The 22557-nt window shown below is 40.3% G+C and overlaps 1 protein-coding gene across 3 annotated transcripts in view; it reads left to right on the top strand.

The window, feature by feature from the left end:
- Positions 1 to 18325, top strand: part of LOC140204327 (transcription factor Dp-1-like) — a 93559-nt gene extending 75234 nt beyond the window's left edge. For all 3 annotated transcript variants that reach the window (XM_072270959.1, XM_072270961.1, XM_072270960.1), the window contains exons 10-12: positions 4959 to 5125; positions 14341 to 14425; positions 15470 to 18325. In XM_072270959.1, coding sequence (XP_072127060.1) covers positions 4959 to 5125; positions 14341 to 14425; positions 15470 to 15653 — 436 coding nt within the window. In that variant the 3' untranslated portion in view covers positions 15654 to 18325. The remainder of the gene's footprint in view (positions 1 to 4958; positions 5126 to 14340; positions 14426 to 15469) is intronic.
- The last annotated feature ends 4232 nt before the right edge of the window (positions 18326 to 22557 follow it).

Below are 22557 nucleotides of genomic sequence, written 5' to 3' on the forward strand. Positions count from 1 at the left end.
GGACGGAAGATTGGTTTGTGTGATGTGCTGCGATGCGTTCACGATCTTCTGCAGCCTCTTTCGGTCTTGGACAGGACAACTTCCATACCAGGTTGTGATGCACCCTAGAAGAATGCTTTCTACGGTGCATCTATAAAAATTAGTGAGGGTTTTAGGGGACAGGCCAAATTTCTTTAGTTTTCTCAGGAAGTAAAGGCGCTGGTGGGCCTTCTTGGCAGTGAACTCTACTTGGTTGGACCAAGTCAGGTCATTTGTGATATTGAGCCTGAGCTTTTGACCTGTTCCACTTGCGCACCACTGATGTAAATTGGGTCGTGCGGTCCGATACTCCTTCTGAAGTCAACAACCAATTCCTTCGTCTTGCTGACGTTGAGGGATAAGTTATTGTCTTCGCACCATGCCACCAGGTTCTTAATTTCCTCTCTGTACTCAAACTCATCATTACCTGAGATACAGCCTACAATTGTTGTGTCATCAGCAAACTTATATATTGAGTTTGATGGAAACTTGGCTACACAATCATGGGTGTACGGTGAGTACAGCAGGGGGCTGAGTACACAGCCTTGTGGGGCACCGGTGCTCAGAGTGATTGTAGAGGAGAGCTTGTCCCCTATTTTTACAGCATCTGGAAAGGAATGGATCAATCAGGCAGACGCATTGTGGATTCAGCAAAGGCAGGTGCTATTTGACAAACTTACTGAAGTTCTTTGAGGATATAACAAGCACAGTGGATTCGGGGGAACAGATAGATGTTATTTACTTGGATTTCCAGAAGGCATTTGATAAGGTGCTACATAAAAGACTTATCCATAAAATAAGGATGCATAGAATTGGGAGTGATGTATTAGCATGGATAGAGGATTGGTTAACTAATTGAAACCAGAGAGTTGGGATACATGGGCATTACTCTGGTTGGCAATCAGTGGTGAGTGGTGAGCTGCAGGGGTCGGTGCTGGGCCTGCAACTGTTCACGGTATACATTAATGATCTGGAGAAGGAGACATAGTGTAGTGCATCTTAGTTTCTGATGACACTAAACTGAGTGGAAGAGCAAATTGTGCAGAAGATATGGAGAGTCTGCAGAGAGGTGTAGATAGGTTAAGTGAGTGGGCAAGGATTTGGCAGATGGAATACAATGTTGGTAAATGCAAGGTCATACACTTTGGAAGGGAAAATGGAAGATCAGATTATTATTTAAATAGTAAAAGATTGTAGCATGCCGCTGTGCAGAAGGACTTTGGAGTGCTTGTGCATGAATCGCAAAAGGTTGATTTGCAGGTGCAGCAGGCTATCAAGAAGGCAAATGGAATGTTAGTCTTCGTTGCTGAGGAACTTAATTTAAGAGCAGGGAGGTTTTTTTTGCAACCGTATAGGGTACTGGTGAGGCCACATCTGGAGAACTGCATACAGTTCTAGTCTCCTTACTTGAGGAAGGATTATGCTGGTTTTGGAGTCGTTGCAGAAAAGATTCATCAGGTTGATTCCAGAGACGAGGGGGTTAGACTATGAGAAGTGATTGAGTCGTCTGGGGCTCTACTTGCTGGAATTCAGAAGGATGAGAGGAGATCTTATAGAGACTTATGAAAGGTAGGGGCAGGAAAGTTGTTTCCTGGTAGGTGAGATTAGAACTAGGGAACATAGCCTCAAGATTCAGGGGAGTAAATTTAGGATGGAGATGAGGAGGAATTGCTTTTCCCAGAGAGTGGTGAATCTGTAGAATTCTCTGCCCAATGAAGCAGTGGAGGCTACCTTGGTAAATATATTTAAGACAAAGTTGGATAGATTTTTGCATAGCAGGGTAATTAAGGATTATGGGGAAAAGGCAGGTAGGTGGAGATGGGTCCATGGCTAGATCAGACATGATCCTATTGAATGGTGGAGCAGGCTCAACGGACCAGATGGCCGACTCCTGCTTCTACTTCTGATGTTCTTACTTTCATATTCTATCTTTACCTTAATGACTTTTTGTTGTCTTCTGTTAGTTTTTAAAAGCTTCTCAATCCTCTAATTTTTGCTGTATTATATGCCCTCTCTTTTTGGCTTTTATGTTGGCTTTAACTTCTGTTGTTAGCCACGGTTGTGTCATCTTTCCTTGAGAATACTTCTTTCTCTTTGGGATATACAGTATATATCCTGTGCCTTTTGAATTGCTTCCGGACATTCCAGCTGTAGCTGCTCTGCTGTCATCCCTGCCATTGTTCTTTTCCAATCAATTTTGACCAACTCCTCTTTCATGCCTCTAATTCCCTTTACTCTACTGTAATACTGATACATCTGACTTTAGCTTCTCCTTCTCAAACTTCAGGGTGAATTTGATCATATTATGATCACTTGCTCCTAAGGATTCTTTTGTCCTAAGTTCCCTAATCAATTCTGTTTCTTTGTACAACACCCAATCCAGAATAGCTGATCCTCTGTTGGGCTTAACCACGAGCTGCTGTAAAAGTCCATGGCTCTCTAGAAATTCCCCCTCCCGGAATCTGGCACCAACTTGATTTTTTCCCAGTCACCTGCATATTGAAGTCCCCATGAGTTTTGTAACATTGCCCTTTTGGCATGCATTTTCTATCTCACTGTAATTTGTAGGCTGCATCCTTACTACTGTTTGGGGGTCTGTATACAACTGGCATCAGGGTCTTTTTACCTTTGTGGTTCCTTAGCTCTGTCCACAATGATTCAACATCTTCCAACCCTATGTCACCTCTCTAAGGATTTGATATTTTACCAGCAGAGCAATGCTGCCCCCTTGCCTTCCTGCCTGTCCTTTCGATACAGTGTGTCCTTGGATGTTAAGTTCCCAGCTATAATCTTCTCTCGGCCTTGACTGTAATGCCCACAATATCATACCTGCCAATCTGTGCTGCAAGTTCATCCACCTTATTCCGTATACTGCACACATTCAATTACTACACCTTCAGTCTTGTATTCACCCTTTTCGGTTTTGTCCACCTTTTACGTTGCATCTTACCCTGTTAACTACAATTTTGCCCTATCAGTAGCCTCTGCTCACTACATATTGCCTCTGTAAACCAGCTACTTCATCTTCAGCACTGTTCTTGGCCTTTCCTGCAAAACTTCTTGCATTGAAATATATATTGAATGCAGCTCAGTTCACTAGTTGCACCGTGGTTAACCTTTTGATTCCTAACTTTGTCTGAAGTCTTATCAGCATCTCCACTAACTTTTCTGGCACTCTAGTTCCCATTCCGCTGAACTCTAGTTTAAACCCCACCGTGCAGCATTAACAAACCTTAACACGTTCTCTGTATGGGTCTAAGCTTCCCTGGAAGAGAGCCCAATGATCCCTTATGCCCTTCCTCCTACATCAACTCTTTAGCCGCATATTATACTATATAATCTTCCTAGTTCTAGCCTCACTAGTACATGGCATGGGAAGCAATCCTGAAATCACAACTCTGGAGGTCCTGCCCTTTAAATGAACCTCATCACTCATCCTATCCATGTCATTGGTACCCACCTGGACCACGACTTCTGGCTGTTCATCCTCTCACGTAAGAATGTTGAGACTTGATATGAGATATCCTGGACCCTGGCGCCTGGGCTGAAACGTACCAGTCAGGAATCTTGTCTTGCCCACAGAACCTCCTGTCCATTCCCCTAACTAATGGATCCCCTATCACCACAGCATGCCTTTTCTCCTCCACCACCTTCCCTTCTGCGTCACAGAGGCAAAGTCAGTGCCAGAGACTCGACCACTGTGGCTTTCCTCTGTTAGGTCATCTCTCCCAACAGTATCCAAAGTGATATACCTGCTGTTGAGGAGATGGCTCCTTAACCCCATTCCCCTTCCAGACTGTCTTGTTTCTTGTGTCCTGCATTTTGGGTGTAACTACCTCTATATGTCTTATCTATCACCCCCTCAGCCTCCCGAATGATCTGGAGTTCATCCAGTTGCAGCTTTTTGCAATTATCACTGGGGACACAGGAAGTCTCCCTGCCTTACCACATCCTACAAGAGAGGCATGCCACTATCCTGCCTGTCATTTCTGCTGTCCTAGCTGAGCAGATATAAAGAAAAAAACAAAAAACCTTCAGCTTTTCTTTCCTTTGCTTTCTCTGACTGAAGCCTCTCTTCGCGGAAGCCTTGAGCTAAAGTCTCAAGATGACCACTCTATGTGCACTCAGACAATGGCTGCTGCACTTGCCCCTCCCTTCATTTAATTTGCTCTTACTAATCAATCCAAAACCCCAGATGGCTGCTGGTCAAAGTAACTCAACAAAAAGCTCTTTTTCGATGTACTGACCCTTCTGCCTTTTATCCTCTGGCAGTAGTCTCTGATTGAAGTCCCCTCCTCTCAAAACCTCCTATGTCTGGTTTGGCTGCTGGTCAAAGCTTTTGTTGACTCTTTATTGGAGAATCACATTGGGAGTGAACAGCTTTACAGAATTTTGCAAAGTAACTGTTAGCTATCCAGAACATTGCTGGTGAGGGTACAGAACCTGCTTGGATTCTGACTATTCATTCACAGAAATTGGAGTATAGAGATATGGTGAGATAACTAACCCAGGCGCTGAGCTTGGGCAACATTATTGACTGGGTACTTTATTTTCGTCCACATAAACATACTTACTCCTAAGTTATGAAGAGCAGGTAAAAGCTTTACAAAGTTAAAATTGAGATAAACATATTAAAATAGTATCAATAGATTTGTTGCTAGGCACTGCAACAAGTTTTATAAAGGTTACTTGACATTCTGTTGTCACAATGTAGTAATGGGGGGAGGGAGAAATTATTTTAACATTTGACCTAAGAATTTCAATGTGATGCTCCTGATTTGTGCACCAGCTACTACTTATTGTTTGGTTTCAGAGATATTTGGGAGTGGGGTGTTCTCCTGGGAATATTTGAAAAGCTGATCTGGATGTATCCTGTCTTGAAATACTTCAGATTTCCAAAAAAAAAAGATTAATTTAGAATGTCTATCTTTGTTTCACAGGTTTGAATATTTTTTTAACTTTGATAATACATTTGAAATCCATGACGACATTGAAATTCTTAAAAGAATGCGAATGGCTTTTGGATTGGAGTCTGGTGGCTGTTCTGCTGATGAACTGAAGATGGCTAAGAGCCTAGTGCCCCAAGTCCTGGAACCATATGTAATAGGTAAAATATAGTGAGAGGGAAGTGTAGAGATTTGTACATGTCGTTCATATTGAGTACCAAGTTGGCAAAAAGTTACAGTAATATATTTTATCCAATTACAGCTGGCAACTATGTATAAGATATTTTTAGTATGTTTAAGTTAGTATCTGTTAAATTGCCTTTTAATCTCAGGATAATCACTATAAATTGCTTCGAAGTGTGATGACTTTTGTAGGTAAATACACAACCATTTCTCCAGAAGAGGCGGAAGAGTTAAAACTTTAATAACATTGTGTAAGAGCCTTGTACCCAAAGTCCTAGAACCATACGTAATAGGCAATAGATGCGGGTAATTTTGTAAAGTGTGGACATTTGTACATATGGACACAACATGTAGCTCAATAGAGGTAACACACAAAATGCTGGGGGAATTCAGCAGGCCAGGCAGCATCTCAGAAAAGATTACAGTCGATGTTTCGGACCGAAAATCTTCTGCAGGACTGGAGGGAAAAAAAACTGAGGAGTAGATTTAAAATGTGGGGAGAGGGGAGAGAGAAACATAAGTGATAGGTGAAACCTGGAGGGGGAGGGCTGAAGTAAAGAGCTGAGAAGTTGATTGGTGAAAGAGACAGAAGGCCATGGAAGAAAGAAAAAGGGGGAGGAGCACCAGAGGGAGGCAATGGGTGGGCAATGAGCTACGGTGAGATAGGGAAGGGGGGGGTGGGAAATGGTGAAGAAGGGGGGTTAGGGGCATCACTGGAAGTTTGAGAAATTGATGTTCATGCCATCAGGTTGGAAGCTACCCAAACGGAATATAAGGTGTTGTTCCTCCAACCTGGGTGTGTCCTCATCACGACAGTGGAGAAGGCCATGGATGGATATATGGGAATGGGAAGTGGAATCAAAATGGGAGGCCACTGGGAGATCCAGCTTTTTCTGGTATGATAGAGCATAGGTGCTCGGCGATGTGGTTTCCCAATCTACGTCAGGTCTCACTGATGTATAGGAGGCCATACCAGGAGTGCCAAGCACAGTATATGACCCCAACAGGCACTCAGGTGAAGTGTCGCCTCACCTGGAAAGACTGTTTAGGACTCTGAATGGTAGTGAGGGAGGAGTTGTAGGGACAGGTGTAGCACTTGTTCCGCTTGCAAGGATAAGTGCCAGGAGGGAGGTCAGTGGGGAGGGACGAATGGACAAGGCAGTTGCATAGAGAGTGATCCTTGCAGAAAGCAGAAAGTCGGGGCAGGGTGTGGAGAGAGGTGTTTGGTGGTGGGATCCTGTTGGAGGTGAAAAAGCAGGATCTCCCAGTGGCCACCCATTTTAATTCCACTTCCCATTCCCATTCCAATATGTCCATCCTTGGCCTCCTGCTCTGTTGTGATGAGGCCACACTTAGGTTAGAGGAACAACGCCTTATACAGGTTTCCGCCGCTATCCGAATGTAGAGCATTCCTGTAAAACCATTCGTAAGCCGAAATGGCGTAAAGTGAAGAAGCAATTACCATTAATTTTATATGGGAAATTTTTTTGAGCATTTCCAGACCCTAAAAATAACCTACCAAATCATACCAAATAGCACATAAAACCTAAAATAATACTAACGTAGCAAAAGAAGGAATGATATGATAAATACACAGCTTATATAAAGTAGAAATAATGTATATACAGTGTAGTTTCACTTAACAGAATTGGGAAGTTTGAGCCAAAATCGATTTGTCAAAAAAAAATCAGCAAGTACACACAGGTGCACGCCATGCATTCGTATGTACATGCACATCACGCATGCACGCACACCTGCCTGCGCAAGGCTTCACAGTCATGGTAGTCTTTCTCGGGGTAAACACAGGTTTAAAGCGAGCATCTTTTTCGTAAAAGCTAAAATCCTCTTTCAGTTAACGAAAACAGGTACTAATGTAGGTCTTTCATAAAAGCGAAATGTTGTAAAGAGAACGTTTGGAAAGCGGGGGACACCTGTATTCTGTTTGGGTAGCCTCCAATGTGATGGCATAAACGTCGACTTCTTCTGGTAATGCCCCCCCCCCCCCACTTCACCATTTCCCATCCCCTTTTTCCTCTCTCACCTTATCTCCTTGCCTGGCCATCACCTTCCTCTGGTGCTCCTCCCCTCCTTTTCGTTCTTCCATGGCCTTCTGTCTCTTTCACCAATCAACTTTCCAGCTCTTTACTTCATCCTTCCCCTCCAGGTTTCACCTATCACCTTGGGTTTCTTTCTCCCCTTCACCACCCCCCCCCCCGCCCCCACATTTTAAATCTATTCCTTAGCTTTTTTTCTCTAGGCCTGCTGAAGGGTTTCAACCCAAAACAACGACTACTCTTTTCCTCAATGCTTCCTGGCCTGCTGAGTTCCTCCAGCATTTTGTCTGTTGCTCAGATTTCCAGCATCTGCAGATTTTCCTCGTTTGTTTTTAGCTGAATAGAGGATTTATTGTATTGTTTGTTGCTCTGCTATCTTGTATGATTTATGCAAGAGGTGCCACTGCTGCAATGTTATTGCCAATATTTGGGAAAAGAAACTTAATTTGAACTTTTTAAGGCAGAATGTATGGTGCTACTTCCTCAGCTCAGTGGCTCAGTCATGGCTACTGTGCCCATGGAGCTTGCATATTTTCCCTGCAACTGGATGGGATTCTTTCGGGTGTTTCGATTTTCTCCATGTCCCCAAAGTGTTTTGAAGTTAATTGCCTACTGTAAATACCCATTAATGTTACTAATTGACAAGAAAGAATCAAATTTCTGGGCATATTAAGAGAATAAATTGCAGGGGGAAAGGGAAAAAAGGGACAGTGGGCCTGAGGGTCTAACAGATTACTCTGTTGGAAGACAGCACGTGCATGATAGTCCAAGTGGTCTCCTTCCTTTTATCTATATTAGAGTCACACAATTAATAATTATAGAGGCATCTCCCTCCTTCCTGCAACAAGAAAGGTACTTGCCCAAATTTTATGTGACCAGCTTTCACCTCTGGCAGAAGATCTCTTGCCTGAGTCTCAGTGTGGCTTCCGTCCAGCCAGAGGAACATCTGACATGATTTTTACAGTACGTCAATTGCGGGAGAAAGCCCTGGAACAAAATCTCCCACTTTGTGTGGCCTTCATAGGCCTTACAAAAGCATTGACTCTGTAAATCGTCTTGCCGTTTTGCAGGTAATGCCCAAAGTCGGGTGCACGGAGAAATACCTCAAGATCCTGCAGCTCTTACACAATGATGAGTGCAGCAGTCATCAGCAATAGCAGCTCTGAAACAGCACCTTTTAAGGTTGAGACTGGGGTCAAACAAGGGTACATCATTGCCCCAACTCTGTTTGCTGTTTTCATTGCAACTATTCTTCATCTCACAGGAGCAGTAGCAAAGAATTGAAGTTAAGCTGAGGAAGAACATTTCAGCATGGTGATTGTGTGGTCAAAGCAATCAATAATGGTTGAATAAGGACAGGAAAAGGATGAGGGAATAAGGGAGATTACACCTAGGAAGGATTTGAAGGGGACAAAAAGCTTAAATTTTCCAGACACAAATCAGTAGACCTTGATAAGATTTAATGGGTAATGCACTGCAGATATTTTCCATGATTGGTGGAGTGTAGAAAACTGGTGACTGATCAGGAGAATTGAAACAATGAACGCATGAAATAAAAAACGCAAACACGAGGAATTCTGCAGATGCTGGAAATTCAAGCAACACACATCAAAGTTGCTGGTGAACGCTGCGGGTCAGGCAGCATCTGTAGGAAGAGGTACAGTCGATGTTTCAGGCCGAGATCCTTCGTCAGGACTAACTGAAGGAAGAGTGAGTAAGGGATTTGAAAGTTGGAGGGGGAGGGGGAGATCCAAAATGATAGGAGAAGACAGGAGGGGGAGGGATAGAGCCAAGAGCTGGACAGGTGATTGGCAAAGGGGATATGAGAGGATCATGGGACAGGAGGCCCAGGGAGAAGGAAGGGTGGGTGACCCAGAGGATGGGCAAGGGGTATAGTCAGAGGGACAGAGGGAGAAAAAGGAGAGAGAGAGAAAGAATGTGTGTATATAAATAACGGATGGGGTACGAAGGGGAGGTGGGGCATTAGCGGAAGTTGGAGAAGTCAATGTTCATGCCATCAGGTTGGAGGCTACCCAGACGGAATATAAGGTGTCGTTCCTCCAACCTAAGTGTGGCTTCATCTTTACAGTAGAGGAGGCCATGGATAGGGGCTTATATGGGAGGCAGGGTTTGAGGGTCGGCACAACATTGTGGGCCGAAGAGCCTGTACTGTGCTGTACTATTCTGTGTTCTATAACGTCTCTGCTGACATTTAGCTGAACAAAATGTCACATCCCAGTTAAAGGCTAGTTGAGAGGTTGGAGAAAGTGTTTGCAACTCCTTGAGTATATGTGGGAATCGGGAATAGAGGAAAATGCTATGTCCAAATCTGATTGCAGGTTTTTTGAATGACTTGCAATTGCCTCTACATGACGGAAGGAAGAATCCATGGTTTTTTTAATTGCCTTTACTTGATTTGAGGAATCTAGGAATTATTTGGGATCTGAGATCTAGCTAGCATTTTTCCATTCCTCATTGCCACTGAGAAACTAGTTGTGACCTACCTACCTTCAATTGGTACAGTGCTCCTCGTGAATATCAGTGCTGTTAAGAATTTGCAGTGACAAGAGGCTATGCAAAATATTTCCACACGGTTTTACAGAATGTAATTGTGAGAGAAACCTGCAAGTAATGTTCCCATGTACTTATTGCCATTGTCCTTGTCCTAAAGATTGTGGGTACTGTAAGAGAATCCTAAGATGGCTGTTTTACCCTGGATAATGTTGAGCTAAATAGTTATTGAAGCTGCATTTATCCAGGGAAATTGAGGGTTGAGGCTAGCAGATTGTGGGAAATCCTTTGGGGTTTGGTGGGGGAAAGAGAGAGTGGGAGGGTGGAGATGAGTCACTTCCTGAAGGATATCCAGCCTCTGACACACTCTTGCATCTGGGGATGGCCACAGGGTAATCTTGTCTACCTTTGATATCTTGGCCCTAGCAACAGAGAGGCAACACATCATTCCAGAGTCCCTTTGTCAGCTACAGTGTCTCCTGTCTGCCTCATTTACTATTGAATCCCCTATCACTATAGTCTTTTCTGCTCTCTCTTGAATGATCAGACCCCCACAACAGCGTTTTCAAAAGGAATGGCCACAGGGGTATCTTGGGCTCTCTGCCAGCTCCCTTTTTCTTTTCATATAGAGCATGCGTGCAGGAAGCAGCGCCAATGCAGTCGTCAATGTAGCGAAGGAAAAGTCGGGGACAGATACCAGAATAGGTTTGGAACATAGATTGTTCCACAAAGCCAACAAAAAGGCAGGCATAGCTAGGACCCATACGGGTGCCCATAGCTACACCTTTAGTTTGGAGGAAGTGGGAGGAGCCAAAGGAGAAATTATTAAGAGTAAGGACTAATTCCGCTAGACAGAGCAGAGTGGTGGTAGAGGAGAACTGGTTAGGTCTCTACACCTCTAGGTGAAGTCCTTAAAACTCTGGAAGTCTCCTTGATCTCCCATATTTTGCAGGAGGAGCATACCATTGTCTTAACTGCCATCTGAGTGCTTGAAGACTGAAGAGGAAGTTCAAGGAACCTTACTTGCACCTCTGCTTGCCAAAGTCCATGCCATAACATACCATTTAAATACTGATCCACTCTCATAGTGGCTGCCTTGCTAGAGCCTGCTTTCCTTTTATTGTGTGCCTTTCAATTAGCCAATAAGAAATACTTTTTCCAAAAAGTTCTGTTAACTTCCTGCCTCTCAAAACCTCAAGGTATTGACTGTGGAGTCGAGGTGATCATAATATAATTAAACATCCAGTGTAGGATATTATTCTGCACTTACCAGCCCATTCCTGAATGATGTTAGGATTTGCTGCACACAGGAATGTTACTCTATTTGCTGAGAAATTGTAAATGGAACTTGAGATTCACCAAAGAAAGGTAAAAAATCAGAGAAGTGTCCTTTGGCAAATAACTAAAATCAGAAACTTTGTGCAAATTGTCTTGGTACAGCTCTGCACATTATTTCTTGCTGCATTTTACCATTGCAGTGTAGATCTATAAATCATTAGGTAATCTAATACCTTATTGAGACAATGAACCACTCCTTAACTTATCCTATAATGACGGCATAAATTGAAACAGTATGTTATTTGCTGAAGAGGAATATCAAGGTAGGGCTAGTTATAACAATGTTTAGTCTTCAGAGCATGCCAGCACAGTTACTGGTTAGAATGTGGTGCTTGGAAGCGACCATGAAACATAGAACAGTGAATTGAAATATGAAATTTTATTTTAATTTAATTTTTAGTCTGAAGTAGAATGATGTTTATTTTGTGTTTCCTGTCTAGTAATTAGTACTAATTCTCTCTATTTATGGGCCATAATGGAGCTGATTTTATAGCTGGTTATCATTGATTTACCATTCAGAACGAGCAACCAGACTTAACTACTTTTATGTAATGGTTGCACTTAATAATGAACGTACAAGATGAGTAATTGGCAAAATGGTTGATGGTGAGATTGAGGATAGCATCAGTTTAATGTACTCTAGGTTAACTGCAGGCTCGTCCATACCTTTTCACATATTTGAAGTATTTTCAGATATTATAATTAATAAACTTACCCAATCACATTGGACTTCTGCAAGTTTATAAATCTGCTATTGCCATAAAGTATCTGCTCTCCAAACTACTTTAAATTAATTCAGTGGTGCCCTTTCTTTAAGCCCAAAAGCTGAGAGTTCAAGTTTCACTCAGTGATTGGAAATACATATCCAGCATTCAAACAACATTGATTGCCATAGGGATACAGATTGGAAACTGCCTTTCAACCTACCAAGTCTGTGGTGGCGATTGAGCACTAACTCCATTTTATTCTCCCCACTTTCCCAATCAACTCTTCCCTAGATTTTACTACTCACCTATGTAGTAGAGTCATTTTATAGTAGCCAATTGACCTGCTAATGTATACATTTTTGGAATGTGAGAGAGAACCCAAGCACCTGGTGGAAACCGAGGGGTGAATATGCAAACTCACACAGAGAGCACTGGAGGTCGGAACTGAGCCATGGAGTTATGAAAAAGTAGCTCAACAGACTGTGCTGTAAGGAAGGATATTTCTGCGAAATGAGTACATGGTTGAAGCAAACATCCATAATGGTTGGACAGTGAGAATTGGAATAGGAAAAAGTGTTGTAGGTGATCATATGTAGAAATGACTGAAGAAAGGAAGGGGGTATATGATATCTTTCAAGTAAGATGCTGAACAGGTCAACTGTTAACATTGAAATTCTTTGATACTTAATGAGGGGAAAAATTAGCAAAACTTCTGTTGTCCTGGTCAGCATTCACACCCCCCCCCCCCAAAAGAATGAAAGCATTTACCTCATCATTTTTAGAGATCTTGCTTTGAACAAATGAGTTTCATGTCCACCTACAAACAGTGGTGACTGTATTTCAAAGCACTAATATATCTTGGGAATCTATCCTGGGAATAAATTGATTTTTAGTTTGCCAGAAATTATGTGAAGTTTGAAGTTAATGGGAAAAGAATGCTTGACATTTTATGTGCATCAAGTTCAGTTAATATGCCAAAAACATGTATGCCAACACTAAATATGCATTCCAGAGCTTTTATATGTACTTAAAATTAGCCTATTAGTCTAATGTTTTCACAAGTGTAAATAACATCTCCTTGTAAACAATTTTTAACTTTTTAAAAGAAAGTAAGCACAATTTGAATTTCCCTCAAATCTAGCAAGGTAGAAGTGAATAAATGGTAAAATGAGTCACGGCTCCTGTTGTTTGCCCCAGCCCCATTCAATTTTCTTCTCCCAGTACCACTGTTCACTAGCCTATACGTGCTTGTCAAGTACAGATGTCTATACTGGGTATTCCTGTGTGATTGTGCGACATCTGGAAGTGCTAGAAGTAGCTGCTTATAGCCCATAAGGAAACAAGGTGCTGAACTACAGAGAAGGAAATATACACTCTACTGGACTGTTCTCTCCATTTCAGTTTTTTGTAGTTTAAAAACTAATGTATGTTCAACTATGACAACCACAAGCTTGTTCGCTTAAATACTGGGGAATAAAAGAAAGATATGAATGATTAAAGTAATGGATTAGAAAGGAATTTTGTAAATATGAAATTTGAGATCTGCCTTTACTGCAGTCCAGTCCAGTTTTCTCACTGGGTGTCTCCCTTCTAACCTCAAGGCACAGCCAGGAAGGGTGTGTGTAAGCTCATAATTAGAAAAGCCTTTTAAGGTATCAGTACACATAAGGCTAAAGACTGTTAATAGTCCCATTATTAAATGCACTTTATTTTGTATGCATATTATTTTCCTTATTTAATAGTGTATCTTCTCTATCCCTTTTGAATTTTTTGTTGATCAGTGATAGGAGTTGAATACTAGTTGAGGGAACCAGCAATGGTAGCCTGCTGAATCTGGAAACTGGGCCAAATTCTGTTGCTTGTATGAGCTAGTCCACCCATTCGGGGTTGCTATGAAAAGCATTAATTACGGACCTAGCAAGAGGGGTCAAAACAGAAATCAAGTTTGGAATGCCAGCAGGCAGCTACACTGTTGATAGAGAACTTTTACAGAACATTGTCAGAAGGTGCATACCGTGCTCAGAATTGGAGCTGTGTTTTCTATTTAAATGGAAAGTGAAGCAATCAGAATTGGAGAAATCAAATTTTTAAAAAATGTATGGAATCTACAATGCAAAAATAGGATACCTTTCTCTTCAGATTTCACTTCATACAAGGTTCTTGAACCACGTATTCCTATCCCTCCTGTGTACTTCAGCTTTAATTCCAGTTTATATTTTCCTGGAAATGATTTTGCTGTGAACATCTTTTGTCATTTAAATTTATTTAAATTCCAGCTGGCTTCATTTTGAGTTGTTTTGTTGTAGTTGATGCTTTATTAAAGTGTAGAAAGAAAGCAACCTTGATTTGCTATAAATAAATTTAGAACAAGACTTCCAAACATTTCATAATGGTTAATGTGTATTCTTAGTGAGATTTTTAGAAAATTTACTTTATTATAAGAACATAACTATTCCTATGTAATTGGAATTTGTCATTATTTCCCCTAAATCTTTAAAACATTGTGTTGCCATATGCAGTTAGTGTCCTAACACTGGTTTACAATTTTAAAAAAAGTTTAATGGTCCTGATTTTCATTGGCAGAAATGGCTAAAGGAGTGCAAAATGTTAACTCAGGCCCAAGTTCAGTAACAGCATCTGCATCTTCATCAAGCTTCCAGTCTAGCAGGTAAGCTTGCTGATCTGTTGTTTTTATCATTTAAACTTTACTTGCTTCTGAGCTGATACCTGTATTTACTTTCATTCTCTTTCTTTGTGTACAGGCTTTTTTTTTGCATTTCAATTATTTGTTTCTGTTAACTTCAGTTTGCATATTCACTGGCATAGATGTACAAGCACCTGCCCACACAGCCTACCAAAATTTTGCTTGCCCACCCACTTACCTTACCCCTCACCTGGCTTCACCTGTCACCTGCTAGCTTGTACTCCTTCCCCTTTCCCTCCACAATTTTATTCTGGCTTCTTCCCCCTCCTTTCCAGTCCTGTTGAAGGATCTATTCCTGAAACGTTGACTGTTTATTCCTCCTCTTAGATGCTGCTTGCTGAGTTCCAGCTGCATTTTAGACCATAACACATAGGAGCAGAATTAGGCCAATCAGCCCATCGAGTCTGCTCTGCCATTTCATCATGGCTGATCCATTTCCCTCTTAACCCCATTCTCCTGCCTTCATGCCCTGACTAATCAAGAACCTATCAACCTCTGCCTTAAAGCCACCCAGAGACCTGGACTCCACAGCTGTCTGAATTCCACAGATTTACCTCTCTCTGGCTAAAGCAATTCCTCCTGATCTCTCTTCTAAAATGGATGTCCCTCTGTGCCACCTGGTCCTAGACTCCCCCACCAAAGGAAGCATCCTCTTCACATCCACTCTATCGTGGTCTTTCAACATTCAATACGTTTCAATGAAATCCCAACATTCTTCTAAATTCCAGTGAGCTCAGGCCCAGAGCCTTCAACTGCTGCTCATATCTTAACCCTTTCATTCCTGGAATCACTCTCGTGACCCTCCTCTGAACCCTCTCCAATGTCAGCACATCCTTTTTGTTAAATGAGGATGTGCTGACACGTGTTTGTTTCTTGGGATTTCCAGCATCTGCCAAATCTCTGGTGTTTAACCTTGCTTATTTTAAATTTATAATCTGTTTGTGTGCAAAATGATCATATCCTATTGAAAAGCTTTGGATTATTTTTACATTAACTGTTTACTTTCAGAGCATTTGGTGCCAGCGATGCAATAGTAGCCTTACCAACTGATACCGAAGTGGCCTTAGTGACAAGTCAAGCACAAGGAAGTTTCAATGGTACACACTGTTCTGATCTGAGAATGGAGACTCCTATGTCCTATATTGAAGATGATGATGATGAAGAGGATGATGATGAGGAGGAGTATGAATGAACTAACGATCATTCTCCATTCATTCCTATCTTTTGCATAAAATGGCATCTCTGGAAAGAACTGTCACTGAGGCAGAGACTTTAAGAATTGTTATTTTGACTTGTAAGGGGTTTTAACTTAATTCTATTCTCTTCTAATTTAAGCATAAGGAAAATTGAAAACAGAATTGTAGAGATACTTTTCTGAATGAAAACAGTTGAAATTTTTAAAAAGAAGTTTTTGCTTCTCTGATCTAAAAGAGACTTGTTACTGCACCAAGTGCAGCTATAAAAGTTACTAGATGTTCAGTCACATTTTGGAGCAATATTTCAGTAACATCTCTGGCTTCAAATGTGCTACCTAGTACTGATGTTTACATGTAGTTTTTTTCTCTCTCTCAGCTGAGCTGCTGGTTTAGCACCTTACAGCAACTATGTCCCATTACAGGGAGGAAGAAATGGAGACGGTTATCTCCCCTCCTACAAGTTTGCCTCTGTTAGATCGCTAGATGGCATTGAAAGTGGTTGCGGATGGGGTCGATAATACGTTCCAACATTTCAGTTTGATGTGTTGAATGAAATTTGGAGCAGATAAGAAAGGGTTATAAAAATTGTTAGTACTGAGACAAAATTGAAGTGTTACTTGTACTTTAAAGGCTCTTTGCTGCTGCCAGAAAAGTTTGTAAAAAGCAATCCTGTGATTGGTTTTAGAATTTCTGGTACTAGGTCAAATAAATAGCGCACTATATAGTTCTATTTAGTATATTCCTGGAGCAGCAGTAATGTATGAAGTACTTCACCTTTCAGACATAAGTATAGTGGTGTATTCACTGAACAGATGCAGATCTTTTTACCCATCTTATCTTTGTAACCACCTACAAATAAACGCTGAACAAAGCCTGTTGCGGAATCAACAGTTTTTTTTGTATTAAATGCATTCTTAATTGAAAGAGCTTCCCTGATGGCCTGTGAGATTTTAAAACTTTTTGTGCAGTGGCTATACAAATGTTGTGTTTTCTGCAGCAGACATAAAAGTTAGATGTTTTACTTTGTGTTCTTTCTGGGTTTGCTGGCTGTAGAATTTGTTGACAGTGCAACCTGCTAGCACAGCAGCAGCTATAGTACCAATGCACTCAATTGATTCTCCAATTGAGTAACTTTTTCCAATGTTGCATGTTGCTGTGTGGGAAAGGAGAAAACATGAAATGCTTTTCAAGTCTAATTCCTATAAATTACAAGCTGAATTGGAATACTTTTTCTTCTAATCAACTCCTTTCTGGTGGAACATGGTCAGTAAAGGATAAAAGTTGGGTGCAGTTCTGGTTTAGGTTGGCTGAAGATGAAGGCTGACTTTCTAAATTGATTTTGGCTAATGTAAAGTCAATGACCTGATTGGTGCTATTGAGTTGAGCTGTTTTTATAATTAAAGTAATGGCTTGCTGAATTGCTTCCTAATTCCTTACGATTTCCATTGTGAAAATCTGGTATTTCCTCTCCGTAGTGGAAACATGCTTCCTGTTGAATGTCGGCTATTGAGAAGTCTGAAAATAAGAGTACTTGGAACAATTCTATTTCTGAGTTAGTGGTTTTAGGAAGCTTTTTTGAAGAGAAAATAGGGACATGCAAATCCGGCATCTGGCTTGAATTTTCTTGGTTTTTTTTTGAAAGCAAAGAAAATAGAATCAAGTCTTGAAGAATCCCTCAGAGGTATTGTTTTTGCCCTACTTGCTTTGAGTAAAAGCATGTTCACATTTAGTTTTATTATCAAAACTTGTTTTACCTGTCAAGTTTTGGTCTCTCCAAGGTATGAGTATAATATCTCTATATTCATTGAGGTTTGTTTCATAACCTTCAGTTGATGTATTTTTCCATGTTTGTTTTGTTACTACTAGGAGCAATACAAAATGCACTTCACTCTTCACGCATTATCTTAATTGTATACATGAAAGTTGAACCTTGTCAGCCTTTAAGCACCACTTAAAATCAGATAGCTGACATTTCAAGGCCTAAGTGAAATTTTGTGTGTGTGTGAACCCATGTGTGCGCCTCCCAGATTTGCTTGAACATTTGGATCAAATGAAATATGGAAACTGTGGCCCAGTAGAGACCTAATAAACTGAGTCTTTATTGTGATTCTTAAATTGATTTTAAGGGAATTTCCTGAAGCAGCTTTTTTGGACTTTTGTACGTTTACAGAAACTTGGTCTCAGAATTTTCTATAAACACTAGGTCTATTTGTAGACCATCTTGAGTATATTGAGAAGGCAATAACTGGAATAGGAAATATTTAAGACTGACAAGTCTCTAAAAAAAAACACACCTGGAGCAAAGCAATCTGCAATATTAAAAATACAGTATTTAAAAAAAACAAATTTATGAAATCCCGAAGGTGTATATTTTGTTTGAATAATGTGCTTCAGTGATACAACATCTTTTCTTTTCCTACATTACAAACAATGTAGTTACAGGTAATTTTTCCCTGTCCTAAAGACTTTTGTTTATGGTAGCAAAATGAGGGTTGGGGAAGAGATTGTAAATGTTGGGACAAAAACCTAATCACTCAATGCTGCAGTATAATCTGTAATTCAAACATATAATTCTGTCTGCATTGTTACATACAAGGATGTTGTTTTTAGTTTCATGACTATCGTTAAAATTTATAAGCTTGAAATAAAAACATAATCTTATATTTGACTTTGGTTGAGAAATGAAATTCTTTTAAGAAGAGATTTCAACGGTTGTGCATAAATTGCTATCTACTCTGGTTTTATCTATCATGGATTCAACTTCCAAACTAATTTTAATAGTAACTTGTAAATTTTTGAAAAAATATACATGTTGTCTTGAGTTCAATGGCTATCATCATGTTGGTAATCTATGGCTTTAGGCTTCTAATTTGCTTTATTTTATTAAGTTTTGTGTTCTTGTGGAAATAAGCTCATTTAAATTACAGACCCATTATTTTTTTATTTACAGATGAGAGTTTTGAATACTTTTATTGGATTCTTCATTATTCCTTGAACAAATGCAAATAATTAATTATAATGGAAATGAGGACATTGCAGTTGTGCTGACTTGGTAATCACATTTCTAGTCTCCCAATGATGGTTTTTCAACTTCCCTGTTTTTATGATCTCAAAAGTGGTTTTAACTTTTGAAAGCTATATAGAAATTAGTTTTCATTTCAGTTTGAATGTCTAAATTTAATCCAATATTCCTGTGATGATACTTTAGAATAGTTTCAGTTGGTATCAAAAGTCGCAAGTTTTCTTACAGTACCTTTCATTATTTTCATTACTTTTGATTGCCATGTGAACACCATTCAATACGTGGGCAAGTCTATTTGTTTCTGCGGTAAAAGAATCATTTTATTGATGTGGTTTCTAATAATTTTGCTTTGCATGTCTGTTCAGATCCTGCTCAGTTCCCAGGCACTGATGACAGTGCCAAAAGAGTTAGATCTGACCGAGTCTTTCTCCACAAAGATTGTTGGCTCCAAAATGAAGATAGATTTAGGTTGATGAACATCTTCCATACCTGTTACAGACTGGGGCTGCAGAAATATCTCAAAAGCTAATTGAGCGAATTTTGTCATACAACAGCAAGCCAAATTGTTTTTGTTCTTTCAGGAGCTGAATTAACTTGTAGTATAGTACACAGGTAACAGAACTATTAATTTTTACCCCTCGGGCTCAAGAAAGCTCCAACAGTAATGCACATCACTTTGACTGAACCTAATCATTTGCTGCAATCAGTCCACAAAAATGGAGCAAAACAAACTTCACTGAGTTACTAATGTTACTTACCAAATAGCCGGTCACTTAGATGTGTAATATTTCGTAGGCATGCCGTCTGGTTTCAATACTACATGATGCTGAAGGTGGAAAATAATCTGCCACCTCTGCACCAAGGTTATCGAGGTACTCAGAATCAGAATTGCAATGTACCGCTGCCACATAACAACAAATTTCATGACATATGATGCTGATTATAATGTGCAGGATTGGTGTGTGAGGAATTTTTTGTTGGCTGCATTCTTAATAGTACAGAAAATGTTAATAAGGATGTAATTGGATGTAGACATGAAAAGCAGAACTCCAGCATTATTCCAGGCTTTATGGATGTACATTAACTGGCAAGTTGGACAGAAAAGTAGCAAATGAAATTCCATGCAGCAAGATGTAGGGGATTATGCATTTGCTAGTTGAATAAAGACAAGGGAATAAAATAAAAAGAAAATTAGTTGCTTGTCTTATTTTGGAGAAACACTCAGCCTTGAATTGGGTTAGCTGATAGAAATGATTATTTGAGCAAATGGATCAAATGCCACGTAAGGAGAAGCTAATAGGCAAATAGATTTAACTTTTCTTGCAGGCAGTAATACGATGAAAATCTGCACACAAATAAGATGGGCAAACAACCAATGTGCAAAAGACAACAAATTGTGCAAATGCAAAGAAACAAAAATAGGTAATAAATGTTGAGGACATCCTCAACATTGAAAACCTACTTACACTCAAGTCGACAGGCATGCCTCACTGAATACTATCCCAACACATAGTATTACAAGCCAAGTCACAAGAAAAGATTACAAAAAAGTTATCCACATGAACATTTTGGAATCTCTATCCCTTGATCACTCAGTGCAAGAAAGGATTAAGTTTGGCAGGCTGTTGTTAGTTCAATATTAATGCAGAGGTTGATGGCTAAGCAGCCAAATGTCATACTTACGATGTCAGACTTGGTAGGACAGTGACTGGGGAGCAGCACTTAAAGGAGATGCAGTCCAACTGTTTGGTGAGCAAAGACATGGCAGATGCAATGTAACGTAGAAACATGTTGAGATTAGGTAGAGTTGATGTTCAAAGGGGCATTGTTGCCTTTTATTCAAGTCACAAATTCAACATGGAGGTTCAATAAGTGATTAGGAAGGCAATGGCATGGTGACCTTTAAAATATAAGGATTTGAGTCCAGCAGTTATCATTTTGGCCTTGTTCTTAAGTGAACATTCTTAGCATTACAGTAGTACAGTGAAGATTCACTGGACTTTGTATGTGGAGATATTGACTAGATTAGAACTGTATTCTTAGGCATTTAGAGGAATGAAAGATCTTAATTGAAACTTAAAATTCTCACAAGGCTCAACAGCCATAACAAGTGCCTTGGGTGAGAAGTTTTGTATCAGTCTTGAACAAGAGTTTGGCAATGAAGAGCTGCGATGAGGAAATATGTCTTCATGCAAATGTGAGTATGTAGAATTCTCCACCCACCCCGATGGTTGCAAGTGCTCATTCATTACAATCAATAAATATCTGGTTATTAAGGGATTTCAGAGAATATTGAGGTACAGCTGGATATTGGAACTATGTAGATCAGTTTTGATCTTGATGAATGAGCAACTTATAAGAACCAAATGGGCTGTTCCTTTCTCTTGCATCCTTAGTGTTGAAAAACTTGAGTACACATAGAATATATGCAGAAATCCAATAAAATGGTGGAAAGAGCGCACTGCTTCAGAAACCACCCAGTCATCCCTCATAAGTCACCTCAGAATCCAGAGAACCACAGTTAATGCGTATCATCCTTAAATGGCAGAACTTCCTGTGCAAATAGGGTCTGTAGTTCTCCACATAAGAACACTAACTCCTCTCGAGAAAATTCTTATGAATTTGTGACCTAATGGCTAGAGCTGCAAGTGTGCAAGACCTCAGAGGAAGTCGATGGCCCACTGTCCGCGAGTCTGAGTCCATTGGAGGCTGAAAATGGCCTGTCTTGGCCTTAGGGGACTGTGTGTGTGAGGTGGGAGGGAGGAATAGGACTTGTGTTCCTGTTGTTGCTCGTGTTCTGCTCAACGTGAGCATGCTGTATTGGCGCCAGAATTGGTGGCAACATCTGTGAACTGCCCTCAGCACATCCTTGGGTGTGTCAGCTATTAATACAAAAAAAAATGCATTTCACTGTATGGTCCAATGTATATATGATTAAATAAATTGAAATTTTAATCTTAGGAGGGGAATGTAGGACTTGCCTGAAACATACAAGATTCTGAGGATATGGAAAGGATAGTTCCTTATGTGGGTGAATCTAAGTCAAAGGATCACTATCATTAGAAGATTGAGGAGATTTGGTATGGTACCAAAGATGTGAACGAGTTTCTACAGAAGTTGTGTGGAAACCATTCCAACTTGTTATGTAACTGTCTGATACGGAGGGGCCACTGCATAGAATTCAGGAGAAAGCTGCAAAATCAGCCAGCTCCATCGTGGGCACTAGCTTCCCCAGCAATGAAGAAATCTTCAAAAGGCAATGAGTCAAAAGGATGGCATCCATCATTAAAGACCCCCATCACCCAGGACATGCCCTCTTCTCATTGCTACCATCTGGGAGGAAGAATAGGAGCCTGGAGAGACGCACTCTGTTAGGAACAGCTTCTTCCCCTCCATTACCAGGTTTCTGAATGGACAATTTTACAACCCATGAACACTACCTTACTTTTTTTGCACTACTTAATTTATTATAATGTAGTTTTTGTATATTTCACTGTACTGCTGCCACAACACACAAAAATTCATGACATATGCCAGTGCTATTAAACCTGATTCTGAACCCTCATTTAATACAGAGATGAATTACGATTCCTTTTCCTGAGGCATAAGAATCTTTGGAACACTTCCTCGATGTGTGGAGAAAGCAGTGTCATTGAATGTATTTAAGGCAGAGTAGACAGAAACTTTGCATTATCTCGTCAGGAATCTGGGAGTACACAGGAATGTGGAATTATTTACAATCAGCCACAATCTCCCACTCAACGATTCAGGAACAGCTTCTTCCCCTCTGCTATTCAATATATTAAACCAGAATCTGATTCTTACTGAATGGGTGATTGACTGAGTGGCCGATATTTTTGTGCACATAAACGGTGAGA

The sequence above is a fragment of the Mobula birostris genome, chromosome 10, assembly GCF_030028105.1.
Source record: "Mobula birostris isolate sMobBir1 chromosome 10, sMobBir1.hap1, whole genome shotgun sequence".
Lineage (NCBI taxonomy): Eukaryota > Metazoa > Chordata > Chondrichthyes > Myliobatiformes > Myliobatidae > Mobula > Mobula birostris.